The sequence below is a fragment of the Sebastes fasciatus genome, chromosome 22 (genome assembly GCF_043250625.1).
Source record: "Sebastes fasciatus isolate fSebFas1 chromosome 22, fSebFas1.pri, whole genome shotgun sequence".
NCBI classification, from domain to species: Eukaryota; Metazoa; Chordata; class Actinopteri; order Perciformes; family Sebastidae; genus Sebastes; species Sebastes fasciatus.
The window spans coordinates 13,694,227-13,713,382 of record NC_133816.1 but is presented as its reverse complement, the minus strand read 5'-3'; the positions used below and the strand labels follow the sequence as shown (position 1 = coordinate 13,713,382).

Here is a 19,156-nt window from a genome sequence, read left to right as displayed (position 1 = left end):
ACTACCAATGATCCATCACAACATGTCTTCATTCTGTGAAATCCCTTTCTTACAGAGAAACCTCAGCCTGTCCTCACTGTGTCTCCATTATGGCTGAGTCCTGGAGACTCTGTCACTCTGAACTGCAATGTAAGAGATCCGTCTGCAGGATGGAGGTTCTACTGGTATAAGGCTGTTCACAAACCAGCAGACTACTACTACTACAGTTATGATCTGCTACCTGGCAGCACCAATGGGACTGAACAGGATTCCTACATCGTTCATGGACAGACGCACACAGCAGGATATTACTGCAGAGCTGGAAGAGGAGATCCAGTGTTTCACTCTGACTACAGTAAACCTACGTTTGTCTGGTCTGGAGGTAGGTCTGTTTTGACTTTTCCATTATTGCACAATGGATGAAATGTACTTGTTGTGGTGACATTTTCCCACACACCAGCATCAGGTCAAATGTTGAGTATTACTCTCTAAAATAGAATGATGTTGTTGGCTGATTAATCTGCTAGTCTGGACTAGGGATGTTAATAATTAATAGTTAATTAAAAAGATTTAATTAAAAGCTGAGCGACTCTCAGAGGAGTGGCCTGTCACTTAAAGGAGAATAGCTGGTCCATCTTAACAGCCCACCAACAACGGTATGGTACCAACAACACAGATTCTTTATTTATTTAACAATTCTCTCCAAAATGCATTGTATACATAAATTATACTCTCGCCTTTTATGCTTGCTCTCTTCTTCGCGTCTTCTTTTTGGGATTCAAGTGGATGTTATACACCCAGAGGGCAGTAATGCAGTTTGTGCACGCTTGCATTAATGCCTTCTTTGAACTGCTGATTCCTGTGTAGTCTGCATACATGCCATCCTTGCACTAATTGCATATATGTGCACTGTGTTACACTGTTAGACAATTCAGAGCCATTTAAGCCTCAACAATGAAAATTATTAAATCCACAATAAACCTAAAGGATTATTTTTATTGTGGTCTTTTTAATCTTAATTTGTTGTGCTTTGTTTTTCCCATCATTGTGTGTTGTTTTTCAGATGTTCATTCAGCAGCGTCTCTCACAGTGAGTCCTGACAGAGCACAGCACTTCATCAATCAGTTAGTGTCACTGAGCTGTGAGGGAAACTCCACCAAGTGGAGAGTGATGAGGTTTTATGAATCTGGCTCCCTGATAGACTGTACTATCTTGGGGACAATGACTGGATCCACATGCAACATAGACCGTTACTGGAATAGTGGAGTGTACTGGTGTGAGTCTGAAACAGGACAGTTCAGCAATGCAGTCAACATCACTATGCAGGGTGAGTTTTGATTAAAAGATTTTTGTTTCTGAAGTATTTTAACTTTCTATCATATAGATTGAAATCTGTAGGTGACTAATATTAACCAACATTATTTTCAAAATGAGTAACTTGATATCTCTTTTAACAAACCATTAAACAAACTTAGTTTGTTCCAGTGTAATGTTTTCCAAGAGAATGTCATATGGATTTTATTGCCCACTGGCGTTTTTATGACAAAATCCATCCATCATTTATTTTATACTCGAGGTAGCTGTAGAGTTATCTGACTCTAGATTGGCTCCTCAGTTACACCCACAATCAAAATAGGTTAGTAGACTATTCTGTAGCACACTGCCACAAAGTTCACATTGAACATATTTAGTATTCAATATAATTGTAACAATGTACATCACCAAAGTGCCACCTCTTCCATCATTCAATTTTTAACAGACGATGGTATTATCCTGGTGAGCCCTGTCCATCCTGTAGCTGAGGGACATCCTGTCACTTTTGGCTGCAAGCTGAACACAGAAAAGGTTCTTCATGATGTGGATTTCTATAGAAACGACAAACTCATCAAAAACCATACCAATGGGGAGCTGATTATCACTGCAGTCTCAACGTCAGATGAAGGCTTTTATAGATGTGAAGGTAAAGAGTCACCAGAAGGTTCGCGGAATTGGACGTCAAAAGAGAGTTGGATGTCAGTTAAATGTGAGTTTGATTTTGATTTAGTTTCTACAAAATTCATTTACAGGTTCCATAAGCTTTATAAAGTGCATTTTGAATATAAATAAATATGAATTTTATAGTTTTTTTCTATGAAATAAGCATGTGACCTGTTATGACCCCCTCAAAGAATCTGATTCAAGAACCGTTATGAACCAGAATCTGAATTGTTAAAATCCAAACGATACTCAACCCTAATCGAGGGTTTATACAAGTGTATTTGAGTGTATGTGTTTTAATACTATCTATTCATGATTTATGTGTATTTTGTATTTGTGTGTATATTCTAAAGATGTACCAGCGTCCGAGCCTGAAAAGACCTCTCCATTTCCTGTGCTGTTGATTGTTGGACTGGTTTGTGGAGTTTTACTGATTATTGTCCTGCTGCTGTTTCTGTATCGCTACAGAAAGTCAAAAGGTGAGATCTTTTCCTTCTGATAATAGACTGATTCTGATGTATTTACATGTACTGTAGTAACAATAGAACAATTTACAATACAAAACCATGTAACAGCAAATGTTTTTTTTTTTGTGTCTTTTTTACAGATTCATGCTTTAAGAGGTTGGTACAACACTCTCTTCTCTCATTCTGAACATAACAGCAGTAAATTACACGTTCCTTATTAAATCCACTGTATTTACTTCCTGTTTTGGGCCCACCAGGTCTCAGAGCACCAATCAGGGTCCTGCTACAGACCACATGATCAACCAGGATGAAACTCAAAGCAGAGTATATGCGTCTCTTCTCCATGGTCAGCCTTAACCCTGATTCATTTTTATCATTTATCGTTAACTCATTTCTATTTGTGGTTATCTGTTTTAGAAGATAGTAGAATTCATATTATTGGATTCAAGTGATTAAAATGACCTTGGTTTGATTCTCACTGCTCTGTAGGTGATGTGTGTCTCTATGCAACAATCCAAGGCGTTGAAGAACCTGGAAATGGTACAGTATATACTTTGTGTTTAACATGGAGCAGTTTGAAATACTACGATAAATAGATTAAGTGATTGATTGATAATCCATTAAGTTTAAAAATGTCTATATTTTAAGTGAATCCAGTGATGTCATATGTTCTTTGACTGAGCTTAAATCATTGATTGCTAAGAAAGGTGAGTGCTTTATTTCATGTAGTGAGAATTGTAATAGTTGAGATGCTTTTGTACTTAAATAAAGTATATGATTGTCTTGTCATGCATTCATCTGATCCTTCCAACAGGGGAGAATAATGAACCAGAGGAGAGCGTTTACACAAATGTGACGACAAGATCAGCTGCAGGTACAGTCAAGTACAAAATACTTTGTTCTACATATAAATATTCTATATAATGACAGTTTTATTTTGTGTTGTGCTGCCTGCCTGACACTATTGACACCACCATAGATAATTATATTCAAAAATACTCAATGACATGAGTAAAATGTCATAAAGCACATTTAATTCTTACATAACCCTAAATTGTTTTTCTTCCAGATCAATAAAGACATCTGTATGAACAAAACCAATGGAAATAGATGACAACATGAAAAACCACATCCTTGTTTAAACAGTATTTGCAGCTTTTGTGTAATTATTGTTTGCACTTCTGCTTTCCTTTAAGCCAGTATTTTGTACAGTTAACCTAGTAGCAGATCATTTAAAGGAAATGCATCATATGGCTTTGATATTCTGTTGTTCTTGGTACAAGACTACAGATTATTACATATAATAATTAAATGTATTTAGTGTTTATGTCCTGTATTTCTTCGTCGGTACAGATTAACGTCCTTTTGTTTTTTAATACAGGCTGGTTCAAAAATCAGCAAAAGGAACTTGTTTGAAATATTTGAGCTTCAGTACCTTGGTGATAGTTCAGCTATAAAATCAGCATCTCTTTCATTTTTGATAAAAAAGCTTTACACATTTATAACATTTAATCTGTTATCAGACAACATATCAAGTTTCCGTCTGTCTTTTTTAAAAATCGTTTGATTGATACTGTATGTATTTTAGTTTCACCTGGATGAATTTAGTATGTTTTTTTTATGTTTGACCATTTTATGCATCAATAAACTTCCAGCACAAAGCTGTCAGCAGAGTTTCTAATTGTCATTTCTTTCTCTAAAAACTGATTTTAGATAAAATCTAAAATTTTCAACAATTGTAAACTAGAGAGAAACAAAAAAATAACTTGACAAACTACTGATGCTTTGTGCTCACTACAACATTTTTCCTTAATCTTTACCATTCAAACACAGAAAGATTCACATGTACTCACAGAATAACCTCAGCACACCGAGCAAAGTGCGTCCCGTCCAGCACTGACACTCGGACTCTGCTTCTGAGAAACTGTTTCAGCTGGCAGGAATCTGAAACTTATGCACATGAGACAAAAAACAAGTATGTTTTAACACCAATTTGGGTTCCGGCTTTTATACATTTTGACCTCTTCTTCCTTCCTCTGTCACAAAACAAGTGTAAGTCGACGTTCATTTGTTATTTGATGGCACAGAAAATGCATGTAAATACTGAATATCAAACATATACATATATACACACATTCAGTACGTATAATGTACTGCATATAAACATGCATTTGATACTTATTTAATGTAATACACTTCATAATTAATAACAGAAAAAATGTGACCAGGAATATATTGCGTACTCTGACAGAACGATAATGATGATTATGTTTATTAGATTACCAACAATAAGCAAGATAATACAATTAACTTCATATTTATGTCTTTATCTGCTTACTGCTCTTCAGAGTGGAGCCTTTCCCAGCATGCATTGGGCTAGAGGTATGGAGAGACTTAGCTGTGGCCATATTCCATATTACAATACATTATATAACTGTAAAACATACACACTGAGAAAGTTTGCCCAGGCTGGTGGACGGTGCTTGGTATCTCCTCAACTGATCCCAACATGACGGCCGGGTCACAAACCTTATCATTTTACAGCTGAAAAGTACACTACAAGATGATTCTGAAAACATTTGAGATGAGAAATAGGCATTACAGTAACAACATATTGATTCATATTTGATCAGCGCTCCCTAGTTTGACCGTTTGATCGGAGTTCGTGAGTGATTGACAGCTGCCTCCGTTGAATGAACAGCCAATAGGAACGCTCTCTCTCTGAAATGACCTGTGATTGGCCAAAGTCTCCCGTCACTTTTTAAAGCCTGAAAACAGAGCCATGAGGAGGTGCAGAAATCTAGTTTTCTCTCAGAACACTTGAATTACAATATGCTGAAAGGTTATTATGGGACCACTTATCATATCACATTTACTCAGGAGGGTGTTAGAGACACAAACAGGATGTTCTGTACATGCTTACAAAGATACGTACACGTGACATGACACATGGTTGCAGGAGCACATAATACACAAAATGATACACAAAGTAGAAGCATTTCTCAGAAGCAGAGTAACAGTGTCAGTGCAGGAGGTGAGGATGGACACACTTTGCTCTGCGTGCTGAGGCTTTTCTGTGAGTACATCAGTGACTTTTTCTGAGTTAAGCCCTCACACCACTTTGCTGGGTTTGACCACATTGACATTTTGACACATTTACACTTCCTGCCCAGCCACTGCAGACGGCATGCAGGGTTAGGATTGCATTAAGTAGTAAATAATTATCATAATAAATAATTGTTGGATATTTTGCATTGTATAATATCTATCACAGTGGTGTTTTGTTCACATATCACAAAAGAGCAATAATGGAAATGATATAATGAACTATCTACTATAATCCAAATTCACTGTATTATCAGAGCTTTTGGTGTAAAAATTACTTTTAAAGATGAAGATGACTTCCCATTTTGGAACACAGCAGAACCTGAGATGATGTGGATTGCACAAATTATGCTGTGGTCAAACCCAGTCTAGTTATGTGAGCTTTGTGTAAAAGATAGGAAGCACAGACTCAGAGAGGAAGTTAAAGAAAACGCCCCAAAGCTACCTTTTCATGCTTTACGATACACAAAGTAGAAGCATTTCTCAGAGGCACAGTAACAGTGTCAGTGCTGGAGGTGAGGATGGGACACACTTTGCTCTGCATGCTGGGGCTTTTCTGTGAGTACATCAGTGACTTTTTCTGTTTTGTTGCCATTGATAAAACTTTTTAAATGCCTGAGGTTAGGATATATTTAGGGCTGTCAATCGATTCAAATATTTAATCGTGATTAATCGCATGATATTCCATAGTTAATCACGGTCACATCTTTTATCTGTTCAAAATGTACCTTAAAGGGAGATCTGTCAAGTATTTAATAGTCTTATCAACATTGGAGTGAAAAAAACTATGCTTGCTTTATGCACATGTATGTATATATTTATTATTGGAAATCAATTAACAACACAAACCGTGACAAATATTATCCAGAAACCCTCACAGGTACTGCATTTAGTATAAAAATATGCTCAAACCACAACATGGCAAACTCAAGCCCAACCGGCAACAACAGCTGTCAGTGTGTCAGTGTGCTGACTTGACTATGACTTGTCCAAAACTGCATGTGATTATCATGTCTGTAAAGGGGAGACTCGTGGGTACCCATAGAACCCATTTTCATTCACATATCTTGAGGTCAGAGGTCAACGGACCTCTTTGAAAATGGCCGGGCCAGATTATCCTCACCAAAATGTAGCGCAGGGTTGGAGCGTTATTTAGCTTCTTTTGCGACAATCTACGCCGCAGTATGACCAGTATCTTTATTCAAGCTTTAAAACTGAGCCCACTACAACCTCCGAAAGATCGTTTGCATTAATGCATTAAAGAAATTAGTGGCATTAAAACAAATTTGCATTAACATGTTGTTATTTTTTTAACTTTTACAGCCCTATTCTTTATATACTAAATGATGCAGATTGTGAACTAGAGACATACAGCATGCTGTAAACTTGTTTTTATCAGTTTCTGCTGCCTCAAAAACTTTTTGGTACCCAGCATTCTTCCCAACTGTAGAGTGAGAACTTATTACTGTGATGACAACACTCTGAATGTGGCCATCACCGCAACACTTCTCTGTATGTGTGAAGAGGAACTGAAGTTAAGTTTATGTAACTCACGCTGTCCAGCAGTGTATTGGCTTGTTACTGCTCTAACTCTAATTGACATCAGTTACACACCCGGGCAAACTCACAGAATAGTTTGTTTCAGGGGTTTCTATGATCAGCATCTGATCTTGCTTTCTGTTGCATTTGTGTCTCAAATTTCAAACTTGTTTAAAAACAATTTGAGGAAACTAAAGATACAGTAACTGTTCATTCAGGGGTCTAACTGTAAACAACCTTGATAATATTATATTATCAATGCTGCTCCCTTTCTAAGACTGCGGTAACGTGAGACACCGAGTGCAAAACTGTTGTAATGCCGTTCGCCATGCTCAGACGCCATCCTTACCATAATAACACTACTTTAGGAGCAACGGTTTCAGATGATATAACACTAATGAAAACATAGTTATGAATATTATATTTCATTTGTGTTAATAGATCCCCCTAAATGCTGCACACTGTTCCTTTAAAGGGGAACTACTCCCATTTTCAAAATTCATACATGTTATTTCATTTACATATCTTGAGGTCAAAGGTCAAGGGACCCCTTTGAAAATGGTCATGCCAGTTTTTCTTTGCCAACAATTAATGTAACTTTGTAGCGTTATTTAACCTCCTTCATGACAAGCTAGTATGACATGGTTAGTACCACTGGATTCCTTAGGTTTTTTCTAGTTTCATATGATGCCAGTATCTTCTAGCTTTAAAACTGAGCCCGTTACAACCTAAAAATCACAAATTGCATTAATAAGTTAAAGAAATTAGTGGCGTTAAAATGAATTTGCATTAATGCATCATTATCGCGTTAACTTTGACAGCCCTACCATAAAATTTTCTCTGTTGATTTTATATTTCTGTTTGAATGTGAATTATTATTATTATTATTTGATTTGTTTCTGTCAGTTTGATAATCTCTGATTAAGTTTCTATTTTTATTTTAGCTCTTAATATCCTCCTCCACTGTGGACAGGCTCAAGGTAATTATACAATTGTCTTGTTTTATATATTCACTCAAGACGAATCTCCACCAACTGTATCACTCTTCACCACATCCTATTTCTGTGTGCTCTGTTTTGTTAATGTACGATAAATACATCGACAAAAAACGAAAACACATTTCACTCTATCTTGTGTTGGTTTCTACATGCTGTGCTGACCATTGAGTCAAACTGGTCCACTTTCTTAACTGGAGAGTCTGTTACCTTCATATGTGACATGAGGGACAAAAAAGACACCGATTGGTATTACACATTCATGGAGGATGGTCATGAATTTCTCTGCTACAACTCAGATAAGAGATATACATTACAATCTCTAGTTACAGGCTACAGTGGTGAATACCAGTGCTTTGGTAATCTCAAGAATCAACTACATTTTAGAAAAGAAAGTAATAAAGTCTCTCTAACTGTATCAGGTAAGTGATCAAAGTTTTACCATCATGACCAAGTTCACTAAAAGCATTTATTCATTTATGAGCCACTAGGGGTGTAATGATTCATCTACTACATCGATGTATCGATTTATATTCCTACGATCCAACTACATAGATAAGTACTCGGCAAGTTATCCTTCACGGGGACGTATATTGATCTAAAATCCATTTGCAAAGTAAATAATCGCTTGTTTCGATACTAAGAATTTGTATTTAGGCACCACAAATGTTATATGGATGTATTTAGCACTTTTATTTGTAAAGAAATGTTAAACGTTACTCTGGTTCATGTTCCCTGTGTATAACGTCATCGACATGCGCCAGCTTGCCAGCTCTGCCGGCTGTGCAGCGTGAGCATGCATGTATCTTGTGAACTGAATCAGCGGGTCCTGAAGTTGCACTTTTTATTATTTTCAAATAAAAGTTGTATGTATTTACAATTAATCATTGTTTACTTGTTTATATCCATAATTAGTTTATCCCTGATTCCTTTACAAGAAAGACTTTGAGGAATCCTGACATGCACTGTCCAGTATCCAGCTAATTATTTCACAGTCACACTGATTGAATTTTTGGCAAAACAAAGTTACTATGACACAAACAGTGCATGTAAACTACCAACGATCCATCAGAATATGTCTTCATTCTGTGAAATCCCTTTCTTACAGAGAAACCTCAGCCTGTCCTCACCGTGTCTCCATTATGGCTGAGTCCTGGAGACTCTGTCACTCTGAACTGCAATGTTAGAGATCCATCTGCAGGATGGAGGTTCTACTGGTATAATGCTGTTCCCAAACTGTCAGGCAACTCCTACAGCTATGAGCTGCTACCTGGCAGCACCAATGGGACTGAACAGGATTCCTACATCGTTCATGGACAGACACACACAGAAGGATATGTGTGCAGAGCTGGAAGAGGAGATCCAGTGTTTCACTCTGACTACAGTGAACCTAAGTATGTCTGGTCTGGAGGTAGGTCTGTTTTGACTTTTCTATTATTGCACAATGGATGAAATTTACTTGTTGTGGTGACATTTTCCCACACACCAGCATCAGGTCAAATGTTGAGTATTACTCTCTAAAATAGAATGATGTTATTGGCTGATTAATCTGCTAGTCTGGACTAGGGATGTTAATAATTAATAGTTAATTAAAAAGATTTAATTAAAAGCTGAGCGAATCTCAGAGGAGTGGCTTTTCACTTAAAGGAGAATAGCTGGTCCATCTTAACAGCCCACCAACAACGGTATGGTACCAACCATTGAGCCAAACTGGTCCACTTTCTTTACCGGAGAGTCTGTTACCTTCATATGTGACATGAGGGACAGAAAAGACACCGATTGGTAGTACAGAATTGAGAGGGATGGTCATGAAATTATCCAATACGACTTGACTAAGAGATATACATCAACATTTCACTATACAAGCTACAGTGGTGAATATCAGTGCCGTGGTGATCTCAAGAGTCAACCAGATGTTAAAAGAGAAAGTAATAAAGTCTCTCTAACTGTATCAGGTAAGTGATCAAAGTTTTACCATCATGACCAAGTTCACTAAAAGCACTTATTCATTTATGAGCCACTAGGGGTGTAACGATTCATCTACTACATCGATGTATCGATTTATATTCCTACGATCCAACTACATCGATAGGTACTCGCGCAAATTGTCCTTCACGGGGGACGTATATCGATCTAAATTCGATTCGCAAGGTAAATAATCGATTGTATCAATTCTAAAAATTGTTTTTAGTCACCACAAACGTTACATGGATGTATTTTTTAGCACAACACTATAAGCAAATTATTTAAACAGCGTTTGTATAGGAATGATTCTGTTCCAAGCTGATTGATCACTATCAGTGGTGGATCACTGTGTTATTGCTCTACCGTTTATATTGAAAATGAGAACAGAAGACGCAGGTTAAAGCACTGTTCATTTAACTTGAATAGAAGTTGGTTTATTTTATTTTTTGTTAAATATTGCACTGCCTTGTATCTTGAGAACTGAATCAGCAGGTCCTGAAGTTGCATTTTTTAAAATTATTTTCCAATAAAGGGTGAATGTATTTGCCATTAATTGTTGTTTAATGTTTATATCCATAATGAATTTATCCCCGATTCCCTTACAAGAAAGACTTTGAGGAATCCTGACCTGCACTGTCCGGTATCCAGCTAATTATTTTACAGTCACAACGATTGAATTTTTTGAAAAAAAAGTTACTGTATCGATTTCTAGTCATTGAATCGTATCGTATTGCTCTGGATGAGCCAAATATCGTCCTTGAATCGTACCGGAACCATGGAAATTGATATGTATCGTTTCGTTGTAAAAAGGTATCGTTACACCCCTATGAGCCACGTTTATGTGATCAACCTGTTTAGCAAAGTGTTAATATTTCATGTTTAAATGTTGTTAATCTAATGTAAAAAAAATAGTTTGGTTGCTAATTCTCCTCATTAGTGATAACCGTAACAGGTCACATGACTTTTCATAGAAAAAAACTGTAAAATTCATATTCATTCAGATTCACAATGCACTTCATAAAGCTTGTGGAACCTGTAAATTAGTTTTGTAGAAACTAAATCAAAATCAAACTCACATTTAACTGACATCCAACTCTCTTGTGACGTCCAACTCCACAAACCTTCTGGTGACTCTTTACCTTCACATCTATAAAAGCCTTCATCTGACTTTGAGACTGCAGTGATAATCAGCTCCCCATTGGTATGATATTTGATGAGTTCGTCATTTTTATAAAAATCCACATCATGAAGAACCTTTTCTGTGTTCAACTTGCAGCCAAGAGTGACATGATGTCCCTCAGCTACAGGATGGACAGGGCTCACCAGGATAATATCTCCATCTGTTAAAAGATTAAATAATATGAAGTTTAGGTCAGAAAGATCAGCTGGTGCAGGTTGAACAAGTTGACGTACAATGATGAGAATGCATTTGATATTTTTTAATTTATAATACAGATGCATATAGTAGCTCCCCAAATACCTGGCATTGAATGATGGAAGAGGTGGCACTTTGGTGATGTACATTGTTACAATTATATTGAATACTAAATATGTCCAATGTGAACTTTGTGGCAGTGTGCTACAGAATAGTCTACTAACTTATTTTGATTGTGGGTCTAACTGAGGAGCCAATCTAGATTCAAATAATCTGATTCAAGAACCATTAAGTACCAGAATCTGAATTGTTAAAATCCAAAGGTACCCAACCCTAATCGAGGGTTTATGCAAGTGTATTTGAGTGTATGTGTTTTAATACTATCTATTCATGATTTATGTGTATTTGTATTTGTGTGTATATTCTAAAGATGTACCAGCGTCCAGGCCTAAAAAGAGCTCTCCATTACCTGTGCTGTTGAATGTTATACTGGTTTGTGGAGTTTTACTGATTATTGTCCTGCTGCTGTTTCTGTATCACTACATAAAGTCAAAAGGTGAGATCTTTTCCTTCTGATAATAGACTGATTCTGATGTATTTACATGTACTGTAGTAACAATAGAACAATTTACAATACAAAACCATGTAACAGCAAATGTTTTTTTTTTTGTGTCTTTTTTACAGATTCATGCTTTAAGAGGTTGGTACAACACTCTCTTCTCTCATTCTGAACATAACAACAGTAAATTACACGTTCCTTATTAAATCCACTGTATTTACTTCCTGTTTTGGGCCCACCAGGTCTCAGAGCACCAATCAGGGTCCTGCTACAGACCACATGATCAACCAGGATGAAACTCAAAGCAGAGTATATGCTTCTCTTCTCCATGGTCAGCCTTAACCCTGATAATGTTTTATTTTTTATATTGTTAACTGTAAACCTAACATTTCTTTTTCTGGTTATCTGTTTTAGAAGATAGTAGAATTTATATTATTTGATTCAAGTGATTAAAATGACCTTGGCTTGATTCTCACTGCTCTGTAGGTGATTTGTGTCTCTATGAAACAATCCAAGGTGCTGAAGAACCTGAAAATGGTACAGTATATACTTTGTGTTTAACATGGAGCAGTTTGAAATACTAGGATAAATAGTTTAAGTGATTGATTGATAATCCCTTAAATTTAAAAATATCTATATTTTAAGTGAATCCAGTGATGTCATATATACTTTGACTGAGCTTAAATCATTGATTGCTAAGAAAGGTGAGTGCTTTATTTCATGTAGTGAGAATTACAATAGTTGAGATGCTTTTGTACTTAAATAAAGTAGATAATTGTCTTGTCATGCATTCATCTGATCCTTCCAACAGGGGAGAATAATGAACCAGAGGAGAGCGTTTACGAAAATGTGACGACAAGATCAGCTGCAGGTACAGTCAAGTAGAAAAGACTTTGTTCTACATATAAATATTCTATGTAATGAAAGTTTTTATTGGGTGTTGTGCTGCCTGCCTGACACTATTGACACCACCATAGATAATTGTATTAAAAAACATTCAGTGACATGAGTAAAGTGTCATAAAGCACCTTTAATTCTTACATAACCCTAAATTCTTTTTCTTCCAGATCAATGAAGACATCTGTATGGACAAAACCAATGGAAATAGATGGCAACATGAAAAACCACATCCTTGTTTAAACAGTATTTTGTGTAATTATTGTTTGCACTTCTGCTTTCCTATAAGCCAGTATTTTGTACAGTTAACCTAGTAGCAGATCATTTAAAGGAAATGCATCATATGGCTTTGATATTCTGTTGTACTTGGTACAAGACTACAGATTATTATATATAATAATTAAAATATTTCTATTTAGTGTTTATGTCCTGTATTTCTTCATCAGTACAGCACACTTTGTTTTTGAATGCAGGCTGGTTCAAAAATCAGCAAAAATCAATTGTTTTTAAAATATTTGAGTTTCAGTACCTTGGTGATAGTTCAGCTATAAAATCAGCATCTCTTTCATTTTTGATGAAAAAGCTTTACACATTTATAACATTTAATCTGTTATCAGACAACATATCAAGTTTCCGTCTGTCTTTTTTAAAAATCGTTTGATTGATACTGTATGTATTTTAGTTTCACCTGGATGAATTTAGTATGTTTTGTTATGTTTGACCATTTTATGCATCAATAAACTTCCAGCACGAAGCTGTCAGCAGTGTTTCTAATTGTCATTTCTTTCTCTAAAAACTGATTTTAGATAAAATCTAAAATTTTCAACAATTGTAAACTAGAGAGAAACAAAAAAATAACTTGACAAACTACTGATGCTTTGTGCTCACTACAACATTTTTCCTTAATCTTTACCATTCAAACACAGAAAGATTCACATGTACTCACAGAATAACCTCAGCACACCGAGCAAAGTGCGTCCCGTCCAGCACTGACACTCGGACTCTGCTTCTGAGAAACTGTTTCAGCTGGCAGGAATCTGAAACTTATGCACATGAGACAAAAAACAAGTATGTTTTAACACCAATTTGGGTTCCGGCTTTTATACATTTTGACCTCTTCTTCCTTCCTCTGTCACAAAACAAGTGTAAGTCGACGTTCATTTGTTATTTGATGGCACAGAAAATGCATGTAAATACTGAATATCAAACATATACATATATACACACATTCAGTACGTATACTGTACTGCATATAAACATGCATTTGATACTTATTTAATGTAATACACTTCATAATTAATAACAGAAAAAATGTGACCAGGAATATATTGCGTACTCTGACAGAACGATAATGATGATTATGTTTATTAGATTACCAACAATAAGCAAGATAATACAATTAACTTCATATTTATGTCTTTATCTGCTTACTGCTCTTCAGAGTGGAGCCTTTCCCAGCATGCATTGGGCTAGAGGTATGGAGAGACTTAGCTGTGGCCATATTCCATATTACAATACATTATATAACTGTAAAACATACACACTGAGAAAGTTTGCCCAGGCTGGTGGACGGTGCTTGGTATCTCCTCAACTGATCCCAACATGACAGCCGGGTCACAAACCTTATCATTTTACAGCTGAACAGTACACTACAAGATGATTCTGAAAACATTTGAGATGAGAAATAGGCATTACAGTAACAACATATTGATTCATATTTGATCAGCGCTCCCTAGTTTGACCGTTTGATCGGAGTTCGTGAGTGATTGACAGCTGCCTCCGTTGAATGAACAGCCAATAGGAACGCTCTCTCTCTGAAATGACCTGTGATTGGCCAAAGTCTCCCGTCACAGGCTAGACTTTTTAAAGCCTGAAAACAGAGCCATGAGGAGGTGCAGAAATCTAGTTTTCTCTCAGAACACTTGAATTACAATATGCTGAAAGGTTATTATGGAACCACATATTATATCACATTTACTCAGGAGGGTGTTAGAGACACAAACAGGATGTTCTGTACATGCTTACAAAGATACGTACACGTGACATGACACATGGTTGCAGGAGCACATAATACACAAAATGATACACAAAGTAGAAGCATTTCTCAGAGGCAGAGTAACAGTGTCAGTGCAGGAGGTGAGGATGGACACACTTTGCTCTGCGTGCTGAGGCTTTTCTGTGAGTACATCAGTGACTTTTTCTAAGTTTAGCCATCACACCACTTCGCTGGGTTTGACCACATTGACATTTTGACACATTTACACTTCCTGCCCAGCCACTGCAGATGGCATGCAGGGTTAGGATTGCATTAAGTAGTAAATAATTATTATAATAAATAATTGTTGGACATTTTGCATTGTATAATATCTATCACAGTGGTGTTTTGTTCACATATCACAAAAGAGCAATAATGGAAATGATATAATGAACTATCTACTATAATCCAAATTCACAGTATTATCAGAGCTTTTGGTGTAAAAATTACTTTTAAAGATGAAGATGACTTCCCATTTTGGAACACAGCAGAACCTGAGATGATGTGGATTGCAAAAATTATGCTGTGGTCAAACCCAGTCTAGTTATGTGAGCTTTGTGTAAAAGGTAGGAAGCACAGACTCAGAGAGGAAGTTAAAGAAAACGCCCCAAAGCTACCTTTTCATGCTTTACGATACACAAAGTAAAAGCATTTCTCAGAGGCACAGTAACAGTGTCAGTGCTGGAGGTGAGGATGGAACACACTTTGCTCTGCGTGCTGGGGCTTTTCTGTGAGTACATCAGTGACTTTTTCTGTTTTGTTGCCATTGATAAAACTTTTTAAATGCCTGAGGTTAGGATATATTTAGGGCTGTCAATCGATTCAAATATTTAATCGTGATTAATCGCATGATATTCCATAGTTAATCACGGTCACATCTTTTATCTGTTCAAAATGTACCTTAAAGGGAGATCTGTCAAGTATTTAATAGTCTTATCAACATTGGAGTGAAAAAAACTATGCTTGATTTATGCACATGTATGTATATATTTATTATTGGAAATCAATTAACAACACAAACCGTGACAAATATTATCCAGAAACCCTCACAGGTACTGCATTTAGTATAAAAATATGCTCAAACCACAACATGGCAAACTCAAGCCCAACCGGCAACAACAGCTGTCAGTGTGTCAGTGTGCTGACTTGACTATGACTTGTCCAAAACTGCATGTGATTATCATGTCTGTAAAGGGGAGACTCGTGGGTACCCATAGAACCCATTTTCATTCACATATCTTGAGGTCAGAGGTCAACGGACCTCTTTGAAAATGGCCGGGCCAGATTATCCTCGCCAAAATGTAGCGCAGGATTGGAGCGTTATTTAGCTTCTTTTGCGACAATCCATGCCGCAGTATGACCAGTATCTTTATTCAAGCTTTAAAACTGAGCCCACTACAACCTCCGAAAGATCGTTTGCATTAATGCATTAAAGAAATTAGTGGCATTAAAACAAATTTGCATTAACATGTTATTATTTTTTTAACTTTTACAGCCCTATTCTTTATATATTAAATTATGCAGATTGTGAACTAGAGACATACAGCATGCTGTAAACTTGTTTTTATCAGTTTCTGCCACCTCAAAAACTTTTTGGTACCCAGCATTCTTCACAACTGTAGAGTGAGAACTTATTACTGTGATGACAACACTCTGAATGTGGCCATCACCGCAACACTTCTCTGTATGTGTGAAGAGGAACTGAAGTTAAGTTTATGTAACTCACGCTGACAAGCAGTGTATTGGCTTGTTACTGCTCTAACTCTAATTGACATCAGTTACACACCTGGGCAAACTCACAGAATAGTTTGTTTAAGGGGTTTCTATGATGAGCATTTTTGAGCATCTGATCTTGCGTTCTGTTGCATTTGTGTTTCAAATTTCGAACTTGTTTAAAAACAATTTGAGGAAACTAAAGATACAGTAACTGTTCATTCAGGGGTTAACTGTAAACAACCTTGATGATAAAATATTATCAATGCTGCTTTATGAAATACACTGTATGAAATATAAATTATGTAAAATGTGAAATAGAGTGCTTACATCCTCATATTTCTTATTTGTTGTGATTTTGTTCTCGGTCCATGAAGAGAAGTGCATCATAAACAAAACAAGAGAGGCACCGATGACAACATTAAAACACTTTATTCATGTTTAAGCAGTCTTATCAGCAACAAGACAACTGGATTGCTTTCTATGCTATTCAAATATCAGACAAACATTAAATTACAGGTTTGAGCTTTAAAGGGACAGTGTGTAGGATTTAGTAACATCTAATGTTGTGTTTGCAGATTGCAACCAACTGAGTACGCCTCCGTTCACTCCTCCCTTTCCAAGACTGTGGTAACGTGAGACACAGAGTGCAAAACTGTTGTAACGCTGTTCGCCTCGCTCAGAGGCCATTCTTACCATAATAACACTACTTTGGGAGCAACGGTTTCAGATGATTAAACACTAATGAAAACATGGTTATGAATATTATATTTCATTTTTGTTAATAGCTCCCCCTAAATGCTGCACACTGTTCCTGTAAAGGGGAACTACTCCCATTTTCAAAATTCATACATGTTATTCCATTTTCATTTACATATCTTGAGGTCAGAGGTCAAGGGATCCCTTTGAAAATGGTCATGCCAGTTTTTCCTCGCCAACAATTAACGTAACTTTGTAGCGTTATTTAACCTCCTTCATGACAAGCTAGTATGACATGATTAGTACCAATGGATTCCTTAGGTTTGTTTTTCTAGTTTCATATGATGCCAGTATCTTTTAGCTTTAAAACTGAGCCCGTTACAACCTAAAAATCACAAGTTGCATTAATAAGTTAAAGAAATTAGTGGCGTTAAAATTAATTTGCGTTAATGCATCATTATCGCATTAACTTTGACAGCCATACCGTAAAGTTCTCTCTGTTTATTTTATATTTCTGTTTAAATGTGAATTATTATTATTATTATTTGATTTGTTTCTGTCAGTTTGATAATCTCTGATAAAGTTTCTAATTTTATTTTAGCTCTTAATATCCTCCTCCACTGTGGACACGCTCAAGGTAATTATACAATTGTCTTGTTTTATATATTCACTCAAGACAAATCTCCACCAACTGTATCACTCTTCACCACATCCTATTTCTGTGTGCTCTGTTTTGTTAATGTACGATAAATACATTGACAAAAAAGGAAAACACATTTCACTCTCTGCATCTTGTGTTGGTTTCTAGATGCTGTGCTGACCATTGAGCCAAACTGGTCCACTTTCTTTACTGGAGAGTCTGTTACCTTCATATGTGACATAAGGGAAGGAAAAGACACCGATTGGTCGTACGCAATCTGGAAGGATGGTCAGGAATTTCTCCGCTACAACTCAGATAAGAGACGTACATTACAACCTCTATATACAGGCCACAGTGGTGAATACCAGTGCCGTGGTTCTCTCAAGAGTCAACCAGATTCTAGAAAAGAAAGTACTAAAGTCTCTCTAACTGTATCAGGTAAGTGATCAAAGTTTTACCATCATGACCAAGTTCACTAAAAGCATTTATTCATTTATGAGCCACTAGGGGTGTAACGATTCATCTACTACATCGATGTATCGATTTATATTCCTACGATCCAACTACATCGATAGGTACTCGGCAAGTTGTCCTTCACGGGGGACGTATATCGATCTAAAATCCATTTGCAAGTTAAATAATCGATTGTATCGATACTAAGAATTTGTATTTAGGCACCACAAACGTTACATGGATGTATTTAGAACTTTTATTTGTAAAGAAATGTTAAACGTTAAACGTCATCGACATGCGCCAGATTGCCGGCTCTGCAGCGTGAGCGTGCATGCAGATGAACGGCGCCTCTTTGCCGAGACTCCTCGCTCTCTCACCCGGTAGCGGCGTGGAGGGAGACGGGCACCGGTCTGCATGAGCTGCTGGCGTTGCGATGCAGAGGAGCCGGTCGGCAGAGTTTACGTGACAAAGTGTTATCAATCCACTTGACGAGGGCGGCTTCACCCACAGGGTGCTTTCCCCGTGCGCATTTGTGTTTTATTCAGAGAAAATGACCCTTTACCCGTTATGATATCAATGTGCATCACGCAGCATCAGCCTCACGTATCCAGCCGGAAAGCAGACGGTCCGCGAGGCAAAGCATCACGCGAGTAAAGTAAAAAACAAAACAGAAATTCAACTAACGCTAGTCTAACATAGTTTTAAAAATGTTTTTACATGAGTTTTCATTTATGAAAAGATCCTCAAATGAACACTGT

The 19,156-nt window shown here is 36.7% G+C and overlaps 2 protein-coding genes across 4 annotated transcripts in view; both read left to right on the top strand.

The window, feature by feature from the left end:
• The window catches only part of LOC141761165 (basement membrane-specific heparan sulfate proteoglycan core protein), a 68,461-nt gene extending 65,667 nt beyond the window's left edge, over positions 1-2,794 (top strand). Inside the window, exons 21-23 of the mRNA XM_074624470.1 lie at positions 2,310-2,435; positions 2,564-2,579; positions 2,681-2,794. Of these exons, the coding sequence (XP_074480571.1) occupies positions 2,310-2,435; positions 2,564-2,579; positions 2,681-2,780 (242 nt within the window). The 3' untranslated portion in view covers positions 2,781-2,794. The remainder of the gene's footprint in view (positions 1-2,309; positions 2,436-2,563; positions 2,580-2,680) is intronic.
• Positions 2,795-5,874: 3,080 nt separating this feature from the next.
• LOC141761168 (Fc receptor-like protein 5) overlaps positions 5,875-19,156 on the top strand; it is a 29,490-nt gene continuing 16,208 nt past the window's right edge. The window contains exons 1-3 of one of the 3 annotated variants that reach the window (XM_074624478.1): positions 5,875-6,086; positions 17,907-17,942; positions 18,114-18,383. In XM_074624478.1, the coding sequence (XP_074480579.1) occupies positions 6,050-6,086; positions 17,907-17,942; positions 18,114-18,383 (343 nt within the window). In that variant the 5' untranslated portion in view covers positions 5,875-6,049. The remainder of the gene's footprint in view (positions 6,087-17,906; positions 17,943-18,113; positions 18,384-19,156) is intronic. The other 2 variants (XM_074624479.1, XM_074624480.1) reach the window with 2 other exon arrangements.